This window comes from Paralichthys olivaceus, chromosome 16, assembly GCF_024713975.1.
Source record: "Paralichthys olivaceus isolate ysfri-2021 chromosome 16, ASM2471397v2, whole genome shotgun sequence".
Taxonomy (NCBI): Eukaryota; Metazoa; Chordata; class Actinopteri; order Pleuronectiformes; family Paralichthyidae; genus Paralichthys; species Paralichthys olivaceus.
Genome location: NC_091108.1, coordinates 3,950,642 through 3,969,138, shown reverse-complemented (window position 1 = coordinate 3,969,138; position 18,497 = coordinate 3,950,642). Strand labels below are relative to the sequence as shown.

At 43.1% G+C, this 18,497-nt stretch overlaps 1 protein-coding gene across 1 annotated transcript in view; it reads right to left on the bottom strand.

The window, feature by feature from the left end:
• The window catches only part of st6galnac5a (ST6 (alpha-N-acetyl-neuraminyl-2,3-beta-galactosyl-1,3)-N-acetylgalactosaminide alpha-2,6-sialyltransferase 5a), a 36,109-nt gene extending 20,596 nt beyond the window's left edge, over positions 1–15,513 (bottom strand). The window contains exons 1-2 of the mRNA XM_069510690.1: positions 15,316–15,513; positions 14,041–14,253 (exon numbers count right to left, since the gene is read on the bottom strand). Of these exons, the coding sequence (XP_069366791.1) occupies positions 14,041–14,253; positions 15,316–15,330 (228 nt within the window). The 5' untranslated portion in view covers positions 15,331–15,513. The remainder of the gene's footprint in view (positions 1–14,040; positions 14,254–15,315) is intronic.
• Positions 15,514–18,497: the final 2,984 nt, after the last annotated feature.

The window sequence follows — 18,497 nt, the reverse complement described above, 5'->3', positions numbered from 1 at the left end:
CTGCACGTTTATGATCAAAGTAAAAGTGTACGACCATTGGAGAGGGATGCAACAGTTTAGAGGACATCAAACTGAGTCTCTCTCTCACAGACCCACCCACCAACACACACACACACACACACATATATCTACACACATACACACACACACACACACACACACTGCAGCAAAATACCATCTGCAACTTTTGAGGAACAACTGCATCCTACAGTCAACACCACGACCAGGAAAATTTAATTGATTGACTGTAAAAGCTGAATAAAAACGACGTGTAAAATGAAAGCAGCTTCGATACAGCTGTCGCCCGTTTAAAGTCAGTTGACAAATTTATGGCTCCACAGTGCCGTCAAATAAACAGATCAATGTCTAAAGCTGCGTGTAAGGAGACAATGTTCTCTTTGCAGCGAGGTGTCCGTAGAGACAGGAACAGTGTTCGATTGCAAGTGGATCTTGAACCTTGTTTTTAATTTGCAATGGGGGATATCGATGTGCTTCTGTTTTTATCTGATCGGTGGCCTCACGGGGTCAAATAATACATATAATGACTAAAGCAATATCACTGATCATTTGTTCACATAACAAGCAGCTGCACCTAAACTACATCTCCGTACTTAAAATAAAACATATGATCAGTGTCCTGTAAAAGCCGTGCACCTCAAAAACACAAACTTTTCACGAGCTCATAAAGAACAGTCCTGTTTATGTTAAGCAGTAATATTTGTGAGTGTTTATGGAAAGCAGTAAAGGCGTGCAGCGATGTTATTCCACTGCAAGAAGTATTAATGAGTCCGACTGAAAACACTACTGCATTCTTCATCATCACCGCTGATCTCTATCTTTTCCCGGCTGACATCGGGCGAGAGCAGGGTACAACCTGGACATGCAGAAAACCCACAGAGACACAGGGAGGGCAGGCTCAAACCCAGTAAGCGGGAGAAAAACCAGAGGACATCACAAATCAAGTTGTAGCGTCATCTCTGGACTGCAATTTATGAAACAGGTGTTGTTATTATTGTGTCCACCTACTGTCTCACACTCATCTCCCATAATCAAAAATGCCCCTGTCTCCCCAACACCTCTGCAGCTCGTGTGCAGCCCGAATCTGCCCTGAGGCCAAGACTGTGCGTCATTAAAGCAGAACTCTCCTCACCGCCTGCACAGAAAGGTGAAAGGAACAGTGCTTCACCTTGTTCCTTTCACCCCTCTCTCTTTTCTCCTGGATAAAATATGAACCTTCTCCTCCCCCTCCTCCTCTTCTTCTTCCTCACTTGTCCGGTGTGGGTGACCTGGAGAAAAGAACAAACAGCAACTCTTGCTGTGAGGTTTCTATTAGTATGAGCAGCTGGAAAGACCGGACCCCGGCAGCCGAACGTGTACAGCCGGTGGGAGTGTGCAGACAATCGGGTTGCGGCTTGTTACAACACAAACTCCTTCGGCTTAATTGGCTCCATATTGGTCTTGATGTCGCTGGGGCAGACTCTGTAACGATGCAGCCAATGCTTGTCCCTGTAACCTCCACCCAAAAAGAGGAGGAGAGGGCGGCCGCTGTGAGAACCACACTGACACATCCCGGTAGGTGTGATTGCTTTGGCATGAATATAAAAGATGAGGTGCCATTTCAAAGAATCTCTCCTTCTTCCCCCCCCTTTTTTTTTTGCTCTGAAATTGCAGCCGTTGGAGGCGAGCGAAGAAGATAAGAGGAGGAAATGACAGGGGGACATTAGGAAGAGAGGAGGGGGCGGGGAGAACTATGGGAGAAAAATGAAAAAAAAGAGAGAGGGGGCTGGAGGGAGTGAGTGGTCGGGGGGGGGGGTGAAATGAAAGGCAATCTGATGTGAAAAAGACGAGCAAGGAAAAGGAGTGGCTGTCAGAGAAAGAAGCAGTAAAGAAATGTAGGGCGGGACCTTCAGAGAGACACGCTGGGGTTTCTTTGATGAGGAAAAGTTTGAGTCGTACACTTTTCTTCTTCACAGCTTCACGGCGACGTGATGGGATCTGATTGGATCATTCTGCGAACACAAAGCCTCGCAAACATCATTAGAACATCTGCTAGCTCACTGCGACCAGATGCCCAAAGTCAATTCTGTGTCTGTGGAGATTTCACATTTGCAAGGGAGCTGAGGGCGGTCTTCATCAGTGCTCCGCTTATTGATGTGCTGGGCTGATATGTTCCCATAATCCTCTCAGATCAGTTGTTGGGAGCGATAGGCACGGTTGACGCTGGGGCACGGCCTGGTAAACAATGGACCGAATCGATAACCAGCAGATGATCTTGTTAAGAGAAATCTGGTGAGAGTAATGACTCGGAGGAGACGTGCCACCTTCTTTTTTCTCATCACGTTCACAGCTGCACTGCAAAAGTCGCTTCTCTGCACAAGATACAGCGAGTTGAAAACAAAACTGAAAGATAAAAGGTGCTGCACAATCCTGGCGTAGAGGCGAATATATGCATGGGTAGGGACAGCGGGAGGAAATTTGAATATGGCATTCCGACGAACTGTTAACCGTCAAACTCGAGATGACAAGTTTACTGCGAACAAGGGCAAACAAGCAATTTTCACACCAATGCAGGAACTCCTGTCTTCCAGACTGAAGACTGCCTGTTAAATCTTGGAGCGTGAGTGTAATAAATCCCGTCGAACTTAATCCCAAAGGAGCAATTACTGTTGTGTTCCCGCAATATCACAACAAGCCCATGCAAAAACAAAAAGAAGACTTCAATAATACATTGCCAATACTACGGTTTCTATGCGGGGGAAGGTTGTGCTTCCCTCTGAAAACATTTTCAATCGTAAAATTCTATTTGGAGTGTGTCCATTATATGTTGGAACATAGGATAATGAGAAACAGTAACCAAAAAGGGTGTGTGTGTGTGTGTGTGTGTGTGTGTGTGTGTGTGTGTGTGTGTGTGTGTGTGTGTGTGTGTGTGTGTGTGTGTGAGAGTGTGAGTGTGTGTGTGAGTGTGTGTGTGAGTGTGTGCTGTGTGTAGCGAGTGTATAAAACACCAGCTGGCAGTGACAACACTCGTGGAGCAGAGAGAATCTCCAGGGAGGAGAAAGTTTTCATTTTGGCAAGCAGGACACGTGAGTGATGCTTAGAATCTCTCTGTGCTCGTGCACATTGTTCTGGGGCATTCATTTGTCTGTGAAAAGAGGAATTGAAATAATTACATTTACTAAATATCTCTACCCAACAACAGTTCGGAGTATTTCTATATTTTGTTGATGGGTGTGGCACAAGAAGGTCCCAGTCAGTTTTGGAGTTGATCCGGGGAAAACGTGTGGATCCAGGAGTTTTTCTTTGTACATTCAAACTCTCGTTTCCAATCTTATATTTTCTTGTTGTGGCAGACTGCATTTCAGTGTTAATACAAGGAATTTGGAAAAACATTTGAAATTTTAAACAGAAAAAGACTCTACACTGTGTGTAGATTGATGAGGAGAGTATCGTCCATCGAATTAATACATGACACAGACAGAGACTCCATATTTTATTCATGCTTTCAACACGGGTCTCTATCGTTTGAAGTATTATTAGTGCTCGTTGGATTACATCATCTTGCTGTGCCATCGTTTTCTGACGTATAGTTAAACGGCACCTGACTCAAACATCTGCAGCACCAGTTGTTTATCTGAACTTTCCTATCTCCTAATATCTACACAGATATCCTTTTTTTTGGTTAAAGTTGGCTCCACACTTGGATGGAAACTTGACTAATGAGTTGTTGTTGTTGTTGTTGTTTCAAACAGGGACTTCCGAAACTTCAAAGAGGTAAATTATCCAATATTTCACAAAAAGCAAAGATTAGAAGTCCAAAATATGAATGGAGAGGGAAAAAAACATATTTGTGCAGCAGAACTTTGTTTGTCGTCTCTCTGGCCATTAATCATCTCAACCCCTCAAACTTATTATGTGACGCCTGAACCTTGGGACCTGAACGAGTCCAGAAAAAGGACAAACAGTCTGTATGTAAGTCAATAAAACCAGCGACAATTCAACTACAGTCATAAAACACATTGGTACATCAGCATTAACAATCTAACAATGCCATTTACAATAATATATCAATTACATGGGTTCATTTCTGGATCATTTTTACAAAGTGAATACTTTTATTTAAGTAAAGGATCGAATGTTCTTTCGACACTGACTGTGCAAACTCCAACGTCTAATTATTAACAGTAATGTTTAGAAATCCATCTGCATGACAAAGCTTTCTGAGTCCAACCCAATTCCCCGCAGGTGCAACATAGAGAGGAGGAGACAATTGTTTATGCTTTTTTACGCTGAAGTCCCACAGAAACAGACTTTTAATAGGAGGGCGCTAATGAATGAATCTAATGTTAGTGCCAAGGTAATGCCTATTCATTTACTTAATGGATACGCACCTGAGATGCGATAATAGCCAAACTGGTGATTAGGAACATGTGAGAGTCACACAGATTGAGCTTCACAGAGAGAGAAATTACCCAGCAGCTCTGGATATGAATCACATCAGTAAATGGCTGTTTGGGGGCTGTTGTTGTTTTCTATTTTTTTTAAAAGCTTTTCTCCAAGGTGATAAGCCTCCCCCACAAACACAGGGCTCATTAGTCTAATCCTGAGTGTATTCCGTCTAGCAGGAATTCATAAAGACACAAACAATGCACACATGCATGCTAACAGCTTTCTGTCGGGGAGGTGCTCCCTCACTGTTTTATCACTTAATGAGCCCCGGCCAGCCCCGTTCACGTTATCTCTCCATGAAGAAAAGGTGAGAGTCACACGGCTGCAGCGGGGGAGGAAGTATTCAGAGCCTTTAATTATAAATAACTATAAATCTGATAACATGTAAATAATTGCGAGTCTTTTCTGCGTTTATCCCAAAGCAACATAACATCAACACAGATACCGATGTGTGTGTGAAAGACTCATGTGGGATCATTTCTATTGACCAACCACTAAATCAGACCGGCTCACTTTTCTGTTTTTGCGAAATTGTGGATACACTACTAACTGTTTAATATCCTCCTCCTCCTCCTCCTCCTCCTCTTCTTCCTCTTCTTCCTCCTCATCCTAATCATCATCATCATGAGGCGGTTTGTTGCATTATTAATGACGTGATGATGGAAGACAGAATTAACATTGTGATTACACGCGGAAGAAATCTTCAGCTCATAAAAAGAAGCTGTAATCCTCTACGTTTATAGGAGCCTCTGCATCTGTTCATTTTTATCAGGTTCTTCTTCTTGTGTGTAGAAATGACTACATCATTTATATAAATCCAAAACTTTCTTCTCAGCTCAGAGTTTGGAAACTTTTGTGGAGTTTCAAGGTATAAACAGTGATCACAGGGTTAATTTGGTTATTTATAGACGTCTCAGCGGCTTATTAAAGGAAGAGTCAGTGATTTAAATCCAATACACTTTGTCAAATTCAGTTAATGGATAATGGTCCGCTAGCTTTGCGCTCAGTGTGTGCTGGAACACAATCCGGTGTTCATGCCCCTTACACCCCTGGCTCTCTAGAAGGGAAACAAACACAGTGGCTCCACACATTACTATCACAGCCAATTAGCAACAGAGGACATTCGTGTTCATGCATAGGACGAAGGAAAGAGGAGGCGACGTGGGGACAGTGGGAGCGAGAGATGGTTACTTTGGCAGATGGATAGTGCCGAATCAAGGATTTACCAGAGGAAGCAGGAGCAGTCCATCCTTAAATCGCTGCCAGACTGTGTGGAGCCTCGAATGGGCTTGATTGGACGAAGATAACAACAGTGGTGTTAAGGCGAGTGTGCAGAAGGAGTGTCTGCCAGCAGCGGCACGACAGCAGCGCACACTCCACAAAGAAATGTTTTCATGTGCGTGTTTTTCAACTTTTCCTGCAGAACTTCAACCGTCACAGACTAAAGAAAAACAAGGGGATAGAGTGGAAGTGGAAGAATTATTTATTTTCCACACTATTCACAATGCATCTTTATTATTTCAAACTCCCTGATCAGCATCATCAAAAGGTGAAGGCAAAAAGATAACCAAAGTCTGAAATCCAGAAATCTGCATCTCATTCCCAGGCACATTGTTCAGTAAAATTGAATCCAAAGACACAATCTGCTGTTGTCACCATTTTGTTTTCAAGATAGAATATTTAAAAAAATGTTATTTGAATTTTTCTGTTTGGTTCATCCACTAACAGGAAGGAGGTGGGGTTTATGATTTATAATATAGTCAGCCACCAGGGGGCGATCACCAGTGGGATGGTTTATTTTTATTTTTATTTTCGTTTATAAACAGTTTAGCTTGGCAGCAATAACCTTTGTGATGATATTTGTCCACACAAATGTTTGATTAAGCTTTATATTATATCGTTTGTTTTGCTTCAGTCATGACTGAGAAACCATATTGACTTCACTCTGTCGAGTCGTTGCCCTGGCAACACCCGTCCATGAACGTGGGGGGTGAAACTTCTGAAGGAGCAGTGAGGGGAGGTGGTGTTTGTTTTGCTGGTGAGTTGATATAACAGCGTTTCCACAGAATCACTTGCTCCCTCAAAGTAAGACGACTTCATCCGTCTGCTGATCTTGACAGAAATAACTGCAGTTTGACTCGAGTTTGTTTTATTCGCCTCAAAAGAATTTTCAAACAAGTTGAGCTGCTTTCGAAACAAATAGTTAATTAATCCCCGGTGACATGATCGGTAAGATAAACGAGTTCTGTTCAGAATGTTTAACAGGGACGTAATTTCTGCTGCTTTTGTGATGCTGTAAAAACAATGCATTTTGTTTATTTCATTGGGAAAAAAAAACATTAAATGGGCTTTTTTATTTTTAAGTAAACGGTCTGCTGATTCACAATGAACAGGAATCAATAATCTCAAAACACAATCCACTGATTCTACAAAGAAGCTGCCGGGCTATAATTTACTGGATCAGTTCTGTGTTCAACAAAGGTTCATTTTGCTTTGCAGTCGCACAATAAAACAAGCACTCACCAACAATACTTAACTTTAGGTGATGACAACATTTTGAGCAGCCCCGAAATAACTGATTCAAATGTATTCTGGGTGTGTTCTAGTTGATTTCCTGAGTCACTTTGGAATAGCTACATTAATCTCACAAACTTTTCAAAGCACATCAGGACAGAAGTGATTAAAAATTCCTGGATCCGCATCAAAATTTATAGTGATTTTTTTTCTTGGCCTATGTCCCAGTCCTTCCACCAAGTTTTTAGGAAATCTGTTTTTGTTTAAACCTCCTTACTTTACAACTCATCTAGCTACCTCCATACCTCCCTACCTACCTAACAATCTACCTCCCTACCTTCTTACCTCCCTACCTACCTAACAACCCATCTACCTACCTACTTACCTCCCTACCTCCCTAACAACCTACCTCCCTACCTACCTAACAACCCATCTACCTACCTACTTACCTCCCTAACAACCTACCTCCCTACCTCCATACCTCCCTACCTACCATCAACCTACCTCCCTACCTACTTACCTTCCTAACCTCCTTAGTGGAGGACTATTTAGAACAACTTTTGTATTAACACAGTTTTCATGTCTGCTTGGACAACATGCAGATAGAACTGGCTATGATCAAGTGTTACCCAACACTAGCTGATGGTGCAATATTACCGTTAGAACTGCTTCAATGCTCCATAGCATATTAGAAAGTGGTGTAAAGTGTTGTCTAACACATTGAACCAAAATCTACCATTGGTGTTGAATAAGTTTCAAGAGATCTCGTGTCCATACTCATCAAACCGATAGGTGAATTTGCTCATGTCCTGCTTCTCCGCATTTGTTTCACCACTTACTTATTCAGGTTTTTTTATTAGTCATTTGTCGTCTGTATGAACAACTTGGCTCGGTTTCAACATGGTGGCTGATGCCTCATCTGAAATTATTCTCAGACAGACCCTGCTGTTGATATAACCTGAATTAATGTGTTGTCTCCAGCGGAGAGGAAGAGAAAGAAAGTGGCAGTGGCTCTGTATGCGCTCAGGAAAAACAAAAAAGCTTACTCCTGTGGAAGATGTAATCAGTAGGCTTGTCAGTGAGAGTGGGAGACCAAAGAACCTTCGACAGATTTCCATGACACTGTCTTCTCAATGGGTGGGAGGTGATGGGATATACATCAAAGCCCGCTCTGTAATTGGGAGTGTTTTCGACTGAGGACAGACAACGTGGTACAGGCAACGATTTAATGTCTCATCAGCAAAACGCTACAAGGCTACAGATTTCAAAAGTTTCTTTTTCCGTGACACAGTGGTGGTCAGTTTTCTCCAGAAACTTTTTCTCTTTTTCTTTTACATAAAAACTTTTCCAACTTTAATACAACTGCTCCATTGCCCTTTTGACCAAGAGGAACATTGTTTTCAAACCTCAGGCCTACATAATTAATAACCTTGGCATCCAATATGTTTCTAATCTATGTGTATGTGTGGGTAGGAGGGTGTTCACGGCATACAGAAAGAGATTACGCCAAAATACAAATAACAGTATGATCATTTCTCTCTCCCAGCATGGAGGACATGCTCATTAATCACGGCTAAAGAGCTGAGTAATGTAGCTGGCCTTGTGCGTCTGAGCAGCCAGAGGACAGAAAAGCAAAGAAATTGGGTTTTATTGCAATCCTTCCTGCTAGCCGTCTCTTTGTGTTCGCCTTTCGGTGATGTGGAAGGCGACCGCAGCCCATCATCTATCTCCCTATGTTGTGCAAAAAGGTATCATCCATTTCTCATAGTTCAACCTTTTCAGATCCGTCACAGGTCTCTCAGGGGCCAAATAAGGAGAGCGCCGCACACAGGCTCTGATTTACCAAGCACCAAAGGTTAAAACACTGGAAAGCGTGAAATCACCATTCAGCACCGTTCACGTGCCTCAAGAAATTTCCCTCCACTTCCTTTATGTTCTAAATATAAGACTCCAGCGGTGATTCCCAAACCACAGAATGCCAAAAGGCACCAAGTGTGAGATTACCCCGTCGAGGGAATGCTTATCGAGAGGCAGCGTCCCCCCTCTACCTTCTTCATCCATAATTGCTTTCTAGGCCTGCATTGGACAGAGCCTGGAGCTGTTATGTTTGGCGGGAGCAGAATGCACAGGAGATAAGTTGAAATCCAAGACTATGCCCCAATTGGGACCACTGTGGCATAACGAAGCCAATATTCTCTTCTCTTCAGTCAAAGCGGAGCATTTTTAGCATTCTAACAAGGTCTCTGACTGAAAATAGTGGTTATCTGTCGTAATGTTTTGCCCAGTTCTCATAATTTAAAAAGTCCTAATGGTACAAAACATGGGGACGGACCTCACACACACATGCACAGATTTATACACACAGACACACAGCCCTGCAGACTTCACAAACACTGTTAGTTCGTATAAAAGACTACAGAGTCCTTGGCCATAACCGCTTAATTGGGGAGTTTTCTGTCTTGCTATCCAGCTGGCTGACTGCATAGCAAAATCCTAATGAACGTTGAAAAATGACTTTGTTGCTCGGAGAAAAACTCGGAGTTGAAATATTAAACATCTCACTTCTCCAGCTGTCACTAAAGCTGTAGCTGGGAGAAGGATGCCTTGTCATGTCTCCATGGCACAGATGGCTTCCCTCTGCTTGGCTCATGCGTTCAAAGCAAAGTCTACCTAGTCAGAGAATATTTCCAGCCCAGATACGTCTAAAAGTGATCCTGCCCATCGTTTGTGCAGAAGAGGCTGCTTCATACATTTCCTCTCCCGTCTCGTCCGCAGCTGCACGACAGCTTCTGCCATTATCTTTGGCCATGATCGCAACGTTTGTTCCAACATGATCTCCGGACTTTTTCTTTCGTGTCACGATAACGCTTTTGGCAGTCTGAATCATAATCACTATTCATTATCTTGTGCCTGCATCAGGTCTAAATTTCAATTTGTCATGACTCAAAAAAGTAGAATAAAGCTATTTGTGGTTTCAGGGGGAGGTGTGTCAGGTCTATCCAGTTTGATCTACAAAGACCTTAAAATTAAATAAACCTGGTGGTCGAGAAAGAAGGGAGCTTGCCAGACCTCTGTAGCTCCCTCTCCATCACCGCTTGAAGACACGCAAGGCTGCACTACAGAGACCGCGAGTATAACACACCCCAATTTCTCCCAGTATCCCAATTCAGGGCCCTCATCCTTCAGAGGCTGCATTTAAAGACCATCTGCGTCACAGAGATGTAACTAATTTGATCTGTTTAAATTCCTGAGTAATGACGGATTCAACAGGTGGATCCATCTTAGACCAGCCCTATTTTGGGAATCGCTGTGCGGCTATGATGAAGCTAACAAGCTACCAAGCTTTGGAATGACAATAAATCTTCTTGAATCTTGAATTTGGAAAGTCTGCCCAGTTCATTCCTCTCCACCATGACACCAGGGTGCCCCTCATGTTTGATAAGGCTTCTCGCTCCTCGTCTCCTCCATTACTTCGCCTCCTGGCTTACAGGATATCAGTTAGGAATCAGTATGATTCTGGTGTCAGAGAGGCAATCAGAAGGAGACAGCTCTGCTGCCTCATCCTCACATTGCCGCAGAGAGACAGGGGAGTGTGGTTTCCTCTCCTCTTCACCAAGAAAATACAAAGCAGGATAGTTCTAGAAGAAAGGGAATCCTTTGGGATTTCATTCATCTTTCACTCTTGTGTGTTTCTGGCTTCTTCTTCCTAATTCTCTTGTCTCACTCTCTCAGGCTGAACCTTTCCTGGCTCCTATATTCTCTTTTATCATTCTCTCCATCCTCACCCTTTCCGAGTTGTGTCCTCTCTCCTCATTCTCTTTGCCCTTATTTTACAAGAGGTTTACAGAGGTGCTGCAGAGATAGAAATAAATTAGCCTTTATTTCAACCTAAATCAAGCACGCTGCTTTGAAAATGCTTGGTTTATCTTGATTTAATGTATTGTCAGATATATAAATGCAGTTTGTAAACCACAAAACCCATTAAAGAAATGTAGCCTTATCACCTGACATGGATAATTCAAGAAATTATGCTGAAACATTTTTTTTTAATGCTGCGTAAAAAATGTTTTAGTATCCGGGCCAAACACTCTGCAGAAAACGTATAGGTTTTGCAATGTTTCCTGGGTTGTAGTGAGTTCAATGCTGGTGGAAGATAAAGTGAGATGGTCAAAGGCTGCCTGCGTGCCGGGCAGCTGATATCTTACACAGATCAATATGGCAGAGAGGTCAGCAAGCAACGATGAAGAAGACAAATGCTCGTGTCAGAGTATTTTTTCCAAACACAGATCACTCAGCGCTGCAGGAGAACAAATGCAGGGCAAAGGCAACAACATCTATACTTCTCCATACATATGCACACAAAGCTCATCCATGCTGTCAGACTGTAGGGAGGAGTCATGGCCCGGAAAAGTGAATGCAAAGTATTTGAAGGTTGTTCTGCATTATGCACTAGCACAAGCTGTAGTAGCAAAGAGCATTCAAATCATAAAGTATTGATTGCAGCTTGCAGTGGCAGAATGGGAAGGGTGACATAATAGCAGGTTTGAAGAAGCATAAATGATGTTGAGTGAAGCCATGGCCTTAATTGATGTCCCTTGTCACCAAAATGTCAATAAGTTTATTGCCAAGAGAAAAAATAAATTGGCGGTTTAGTTACGATGCTCGACTGCTCCCGTCAGTGGGAGAAAATCAATTCTCATCCATAGCTGGGTTTACTGATGCATTACAGACAAATCCTCATGAAATCAAAACGTACACGGTCACTGAATATTGGCATTTCAGGCAGTGAGGGGAGAAAAAGAGATGTTGCTGCTGCGTGGCCCATCAGCTGTCTTAAAATATGAATGACTCATTTCGTATTTATTTGTGCTCCACTCAACTTCTGAGGGAGCTGCGTGACTCTGCTGTGCAATATCCACAGACCACAACCTGAACGTCTGGCATATTGACCACAGCTCTGGAGAAGTCTTAACTGGATTCTGATATCCTGTACAACACCATCCACATCCAACCATGAGAAATGTTTATTCTTACAAGGAAAATACTTACTTCTCATACTGATCATTATTATTTAGAATTTTGGGCACGATTTTTCAACATCTTTGCTAAATCATTGCTAAATTACTGAGGTCTGGAGAAAGCAGCCACACTTCACACAGCTCCACAATTGAGTCCATTAATGCAACTCCAGTGACAAATGGCCTGTGAGAATCTCCAGCTTAAACCAATTATCTAAAACCCAATTATCTGGAAGAAAAAACAAAGTTGCGTGCATGTGTAATGTTTGCTTGAATTGTCCAGCGCGCTCACAAAAGCAGGTTTGTCCCAAAATGTGTAGTTGTGATTCTAAAATGTAAAACAAACATACAAACATAATGCATTTTACCCAAGAGCCTGAAGGCCGGAGCTGATGCTGATGCACAAACTGCACGAGGAGGCATATTCACACGTGGTTGTCAGCACATGCTGTTGGCACAGTCATTCATTTTTTTGCGGGGGCATGCAAATGGTCCATGTTGATGCTTCCAGCTGTGCACACCGGGAACATTTGATTAATGCCTCATCTGAAGTGCTTGATTCACCCAAACCCTAAACCTAACCTGAACCCAAGACCCTGAAACAGTAGTTTTCATTTCGTCTCTTTCTCCTCAAATTCAGAGAACCATTCTGCTCTTGTTCACATGAAATTGCCGGAACTACATGCTGCAGCTCAACACAGTATATTAAGATCACCAGCATGTTCTGCACGAGCGTGTGTCTTGAGGGGGAAACTTGCGGGAACAAATGAGCAGTGTTTCTCCCGCCAAGACTCTGCCGGCTGAACTTTTCACAGTCGTCAGCAACCGGCGTAATATGTTTCCACACTTGTTCTCTGCACCCGTGAGATTTATCTTAATGAATAATAGTTTCACCTTCTGTTGCCAACTTGCATTGCTTTGCCGTAAGATTAAGTGACTCTCCAGAGTCCCTGGTGTTTAATTTAGCAAAAGTTCATTTACCAAGCAGGCTACTTTTTCTGACTTTCAAGAGCAATGTGTTGATTTCCAAACTGTTCCCACTGATTCATGTTCATGCTGCATATTCATCTCATCGTCACAGAAACAGCAGGGACAGGGCTGACAAATTACTCATATGCAAATAAACCAATCACATAATGTGATGATTTAAAGTGTGTTTTCCAGCCGCCGGCAGATACTTTCCAAGAAAGAGAGATGGAAGTTTTGATTGGTCTGCCATTCAAAGATTCAAGATTCTTGCCATGTGTGCATGACTGAAAAAGCAACCCGTGGTGTGTGGGGTCAGGGGCCCCGTGGGCTGGAGGCTGAAACCTTCTTATTCCCAAGTTAATGATTTTTTAGCCGGGGTGAAGGACCCGTCCACATTGTCTCATAATCTGAGTCCTTCCAAACTTTCCATAACTCAAAATTTTAAACTTCTTCAATCCAACTGTTGGAGAAATGTGTCAGATCCGTTATTTGGGTTAGTGGTGCAGACCTCTTCACAAACTGTCATCAACCAAATCGCCTGCAGAGAAGCAAGCTGCTGTTGTTTGTTGCCTAAAAAGAAAAACCTTTACAGGGTGATTAGGTCTGCTTAACTTGCAGCGCCTTCACTCCCCAGTACTCACATTGATTGTTTTCTCCTGCCTGGGTAAATAGATGGAAGTCAATACACCCCTACAGTGACGTCAGGGTTCACCTAGCTGCACGTCTCCTGGGCTTATCAATTAGAGAGTAAGAATGCAGCCAAGGATTTCATTTGTAGCCTAAGCTGTTATTCGTAACGACAGGTGGGTGCTGAGCCTCGTGCTGGAGAAAATTGTGATAAATGACGAGCGGGAGGCTCTTTCTCTCTCTGTCTTTCTTCCTGCCTAAAGAGCTGTGCAGGCAGAGGACTGCTGGTCGGTCGACAGGAGGAAATGTGTGTGTATGTGCCTCAGTTGTTAAGTTAAGATGTAAAGCAAAAATACTTCCTAATGAAAAAACTGGCTTGACTTTCAAAGGCTCTGCTGCCTGCTTTGAGATGCATATTCACCCGCTCCCTGCATAACGGGACACGCTCACAACCACATCTGTTTACCTTATGGTCGATGATACCACTGTATCCCTGGAGGACCGGGGGGTGAGGTTTGATGGCCACCGCGGCCGGGGCTTCGGTGGGCCGCCGCAGCTGCTCATGCTGTCGGATGCGAGTGTCGTTAGTGTCCCTGGAAGCGATGTTGAAGCTTCCGTTGTACACGAGGAACAAGCTGGCGCACAGGAGAAGCACGAGAAGCACGGTTACCCCATGGCGCTGACACAAAAGACACAAGCAGATGCTGACAAATTAGTCCGGTTGCACTTAACTGACTTCAAGCTGAACCTAGAGGCTCAAAAACAGATGAGAAGCAGCCTGCTTGTGAATAAAGAAAAAACAACATCCTGTAATTCATGTCACATCTGTCTAATAGAAACACATATTTCGAGAAAACTTAGAATGTGTGTTATTAAGCGCCCCAGGAGTCAAATTCGGTTCAGGAGAACAACAACCCATTCTCCAGTTTGTTGTTCTAATGAGTCGAGCTTCACCGAACTTTGGATGAACAGGTGAACAGCTCTTTGTGCAGCAGTGGTGGCGAGGCATCAGGGTTCCGTGGTCCCTCAGTCGGTCTTTGCGTTCTACAGAGCAGGTCACCTCTTCAGTTACAGAAAGAAAGCTGCAAGCAGCATCACCACAGGCGAAGGAAACAGCCGTTTCCAAAACAGCCAGGTTTAGAACGACCACTGACCAGAACCACTGATTTACGAGTGCAGGTATATTCAAGACATCGACAGGATGTTAACGATGGTTACTTTGCATGCTCGCGTTCTCAATGTTGGATGTGCGCTCGGGGGGTAAACATCTGCAGGGGGGGGGGGTTGCACAGAGAAGTGCCACACCTCAGAGGACGCACAAAGCTCAAGGAAAAGTTCGGGTCGATATCCTGACCTTGTAACTCGAGATTGGAATCAGTGCGAAACCTCCACGTTATAAATCCATTTTAAATTACAGACGGGAAAGATAAGCAGCTCCTGGCACTTTTGTGTTTGTCAATTTAAAATATTATAACACAACTGGTGCTCCAATGTTAAAGTGTTATTAAAGCAATCAAATTCACGCCTCTGCATTTACGCGCAGAGGAGGAACAAACGTCCAGCGCGCTGCGGTCCTGGAGTGTTCAACGAAAGAGGAGCCGGAGCTCAGTGGCGCACAGGGCGCACAGCTGGACATCCATTGTTCACATCCTAATCTTTTGATCCGTCACTTCTTAGAACAATGCTGGATTTGGAAAGCAAACACTTTGTCCGCGGGGCTACGAGGCAGAAAGCTTTTTACCATGGGTGTCTTCATGTTGCCGCGCGCTGTCTTATCGCTGCGGCTCAGCGCGTCTCCGCATCCTCCAGCCTCCCGGATCCACTGCGCTCCGTCCCCGCTCGTGCCAGCCTGGCCGCCGCCGCCTCAGTGTCTCCAGACCCGGAGCTCAGGCGCGATTCATACAGAGGAGAGCGAGGGACAGATGTTCACACATCGTATCTCTGCTGGGTCTTAACGCCCCCCGTGCTCCACAGGCCTGAGCCTCCAGGAGCGCAGTTCATTCAAGAGTCCACCTGCACGAGGCTGCTTGTGCTCCATGGTTATTTCCTGCTGAGCAACATTCGATGGGATCTGTGCTTGGATCACTTTCTGGACATCTCCTGGATAACATATAAGAACGATGGGACGTGATATATAATCCTGATTAATAGCAACCAATCAATCAATCAATCAATCAATCAATCAATCATCAGTCACATTATATTTGTATAGCCCATATTCACAAATCTCTATTTGTCTCATAGGGCTTAAAGGGATAGTGCACCTAAAAAATAAAATTCTCTCATTATCTACTAACCACTAGGTGATGGGGGGGTGGGTGAAGTGTTTGAATCCACAAAACACCTTTGGAGTTAAACAGCATTTCAACCAAAACCCAAAACATTTCAAGTAACTGGTGATCAATTCCTCAAACGTAAAAAAACCACTGAGAAAAACCAGAATAAGCCTCCATACAGCTCCTGAGGTGTTATCCAAGTTTCAGCCTAAACGTCTGCTGTGTTATGTTTTTGTATTTTAACATAATGAGCATTTTCATCGCATTTCTTTTACCTGCAGTTTTTGCGGTTAACCACAGTAAAATATCTGAAAGTTTCCGTCTCTGCTGCTGTTTTTAATGCATCAGAGCAGCGATTCAACACCAGCTTAATAGCTTTTAATCCTCTTCCTCTTTATTGTGTCTGGTTTTCCAGTTTCTCCTCTCGTACATTTAGTCCTCTCATTTTTAATCCCACATTGTCTTATGTACTGAAGAGCGTTATATAAATGTTGCTCGCTTGCTTGCAGTACTGAAACCGCCCAGCCTAAAACCACTGAGGTTCACTGATATGATTTTTTAAATGATTTATTAATACTAATTGATAAAAACTGTTATAAATGTCTTTTTGGGTTGAGTTGACTTTGTAGCTGCAGCCACATCAACCTCAACATGAAATTAAACTGGGATTTAACTAAACAAACAACATGCAGCTCTGTGTGTGTGTGTGTATGTGTGTGTGTGTGTGTGTGTGTGCTGTAGCCTACTGTTTATCCCACGATGCAGGGCAAAATATTCACGCTAGCACAACAAAGTGTTTATCTTGTAAAACAACAAAGTCACTTTGTGGCTTTTAAATGTGCAGCTGTGAACATGAATGTCCTAAAAGTGGTGTTTTATGTTTCAGTTTTCCATAGATCTTAATAACGTTATGTACAGAGAACTTTTCAAAGAACACTTCAGAAGAGTTTCCCAGAGAGAGAGAGAAAAATCACAACCCCCCCCCCCCAAAAACCAACAGTAACAAGACTGAACAGAGACTTTCCGAAGGCCATGAAATCACAGAGAAACTTTGTGTTGACACTGCAAGTGATATGTAACAACATCTAACATATCACTTATTTTTATTTTATTATTGTATATTGTACAACCCACAAGATATTTATCATCAACACCAACGAGGTAGAAATTGACTAGTACTCACAATCATTTCACGGTATGATATTTAAAGATGAAAATAAAACTAGATTAGCTGAGTTCTCTTCATCACGTTGGCCGTGAAGTCTTTAGAAACAAATGTGTTATTATTTGTAGGTTTACAATCAGACTTTTCCAGGTCATTTATAGGAAGTTATCAGACAATGATCATCCTTTTTAAGAATCAATAAAATAAACGGTTAACTAAGAAGCATAGTCCCTGAAAACAGAGGGAAAACACCTTTTAATGTTGAGAAACTTAGACAGTTCATAGGAACTCATTCACTAAACAGCAGAAAAGTATCTCAGAATGAGCAACATGTTGAACCAACAACACATTTTGTTCCACTTCTGACAGACAAGAGAATCTGAGGCTGCAGTGACGCTGCACGGATGAAGACTGAATAAACAGCCTGCTGTCTGCAGATGGTCGGGTCAGAATCTGGCATCAACTGCATGAAACCATGAACCCAACCTGCCTTGTGTCAACAGACCAGACTGCTGCTGCTGCTGCTACTGCTGCTGCTGCTGCTGCTGCTGAGGGTGTAATGAGGTGAGGAATGTTTTCTTGGCGCTCTTTGGGTCCTTTAATAGCCTGACTGAGTATTGTTCCTCTTCAATATGGTCACAGTTATCCATCTTCTAATGGATCCAATACACTACATCATAAAGAGGAATTCTAAAACAGGTTTCATGAGGAAGACATTAAACCAAAAGGTCGTTGAATCGATCAACATTGAACCCTAAAATTACTCCTTCAAAATGATGTGTTTGATTTATTGTGAAACTGTGGCGGGTCAGAGGACGCCTGCCGAGTGGGTGGTGCTTCATATGTTGCGGTCAGGACTAGGTCTGTTTGATCAATGAAAAAATCATAGTGAAGAGATGGTTTTCTGAATCATCTATAAATAAATTGGTATGAAAGACGTTTACAGTTGTTTCAGCTTAAACAGGAGTTTATAGTGTTTTATTTGTTGGGGACTATTTTCAGACTTGTGTTGCTGAATATTAATCAGCCCAGTATCACTACAAATTGTGTTGATCCTCTCAGTTGGCAGGCAGCCCCCACATTCAAAGCCAAAGTAAGAATTACTGTCCACTGTGTATTTTGGAGGTGAGGTTGTTGGATGACTTTCATATAGGAGACTGGAATTTGATTCCAATCAGCAGCCTGTGGTTAATTTCCTTTAAATATTCCACAACTTTAATCAAATGTTTTGCTTCCATCTAAGCATGATTACGATTGGCACGGTGGTACAGTGCTGTGTCACCTCACAGCAAGAAGGAATCACGGTTTGAATCCTGGTTGAGCTGAGTTTGGACGTTGGCCCTGCGCCTGCATGGGTTTTTTCCAGGTATATATTCTGGGCTTCTTCCCACAGTCCAAAGACATGCAGAGGTTATTTGGAGACTCTAGATTGTCCAAGGATGTGAATGTGTGTCTCTGCATGTCCGCCCTGTGATTCGCTGG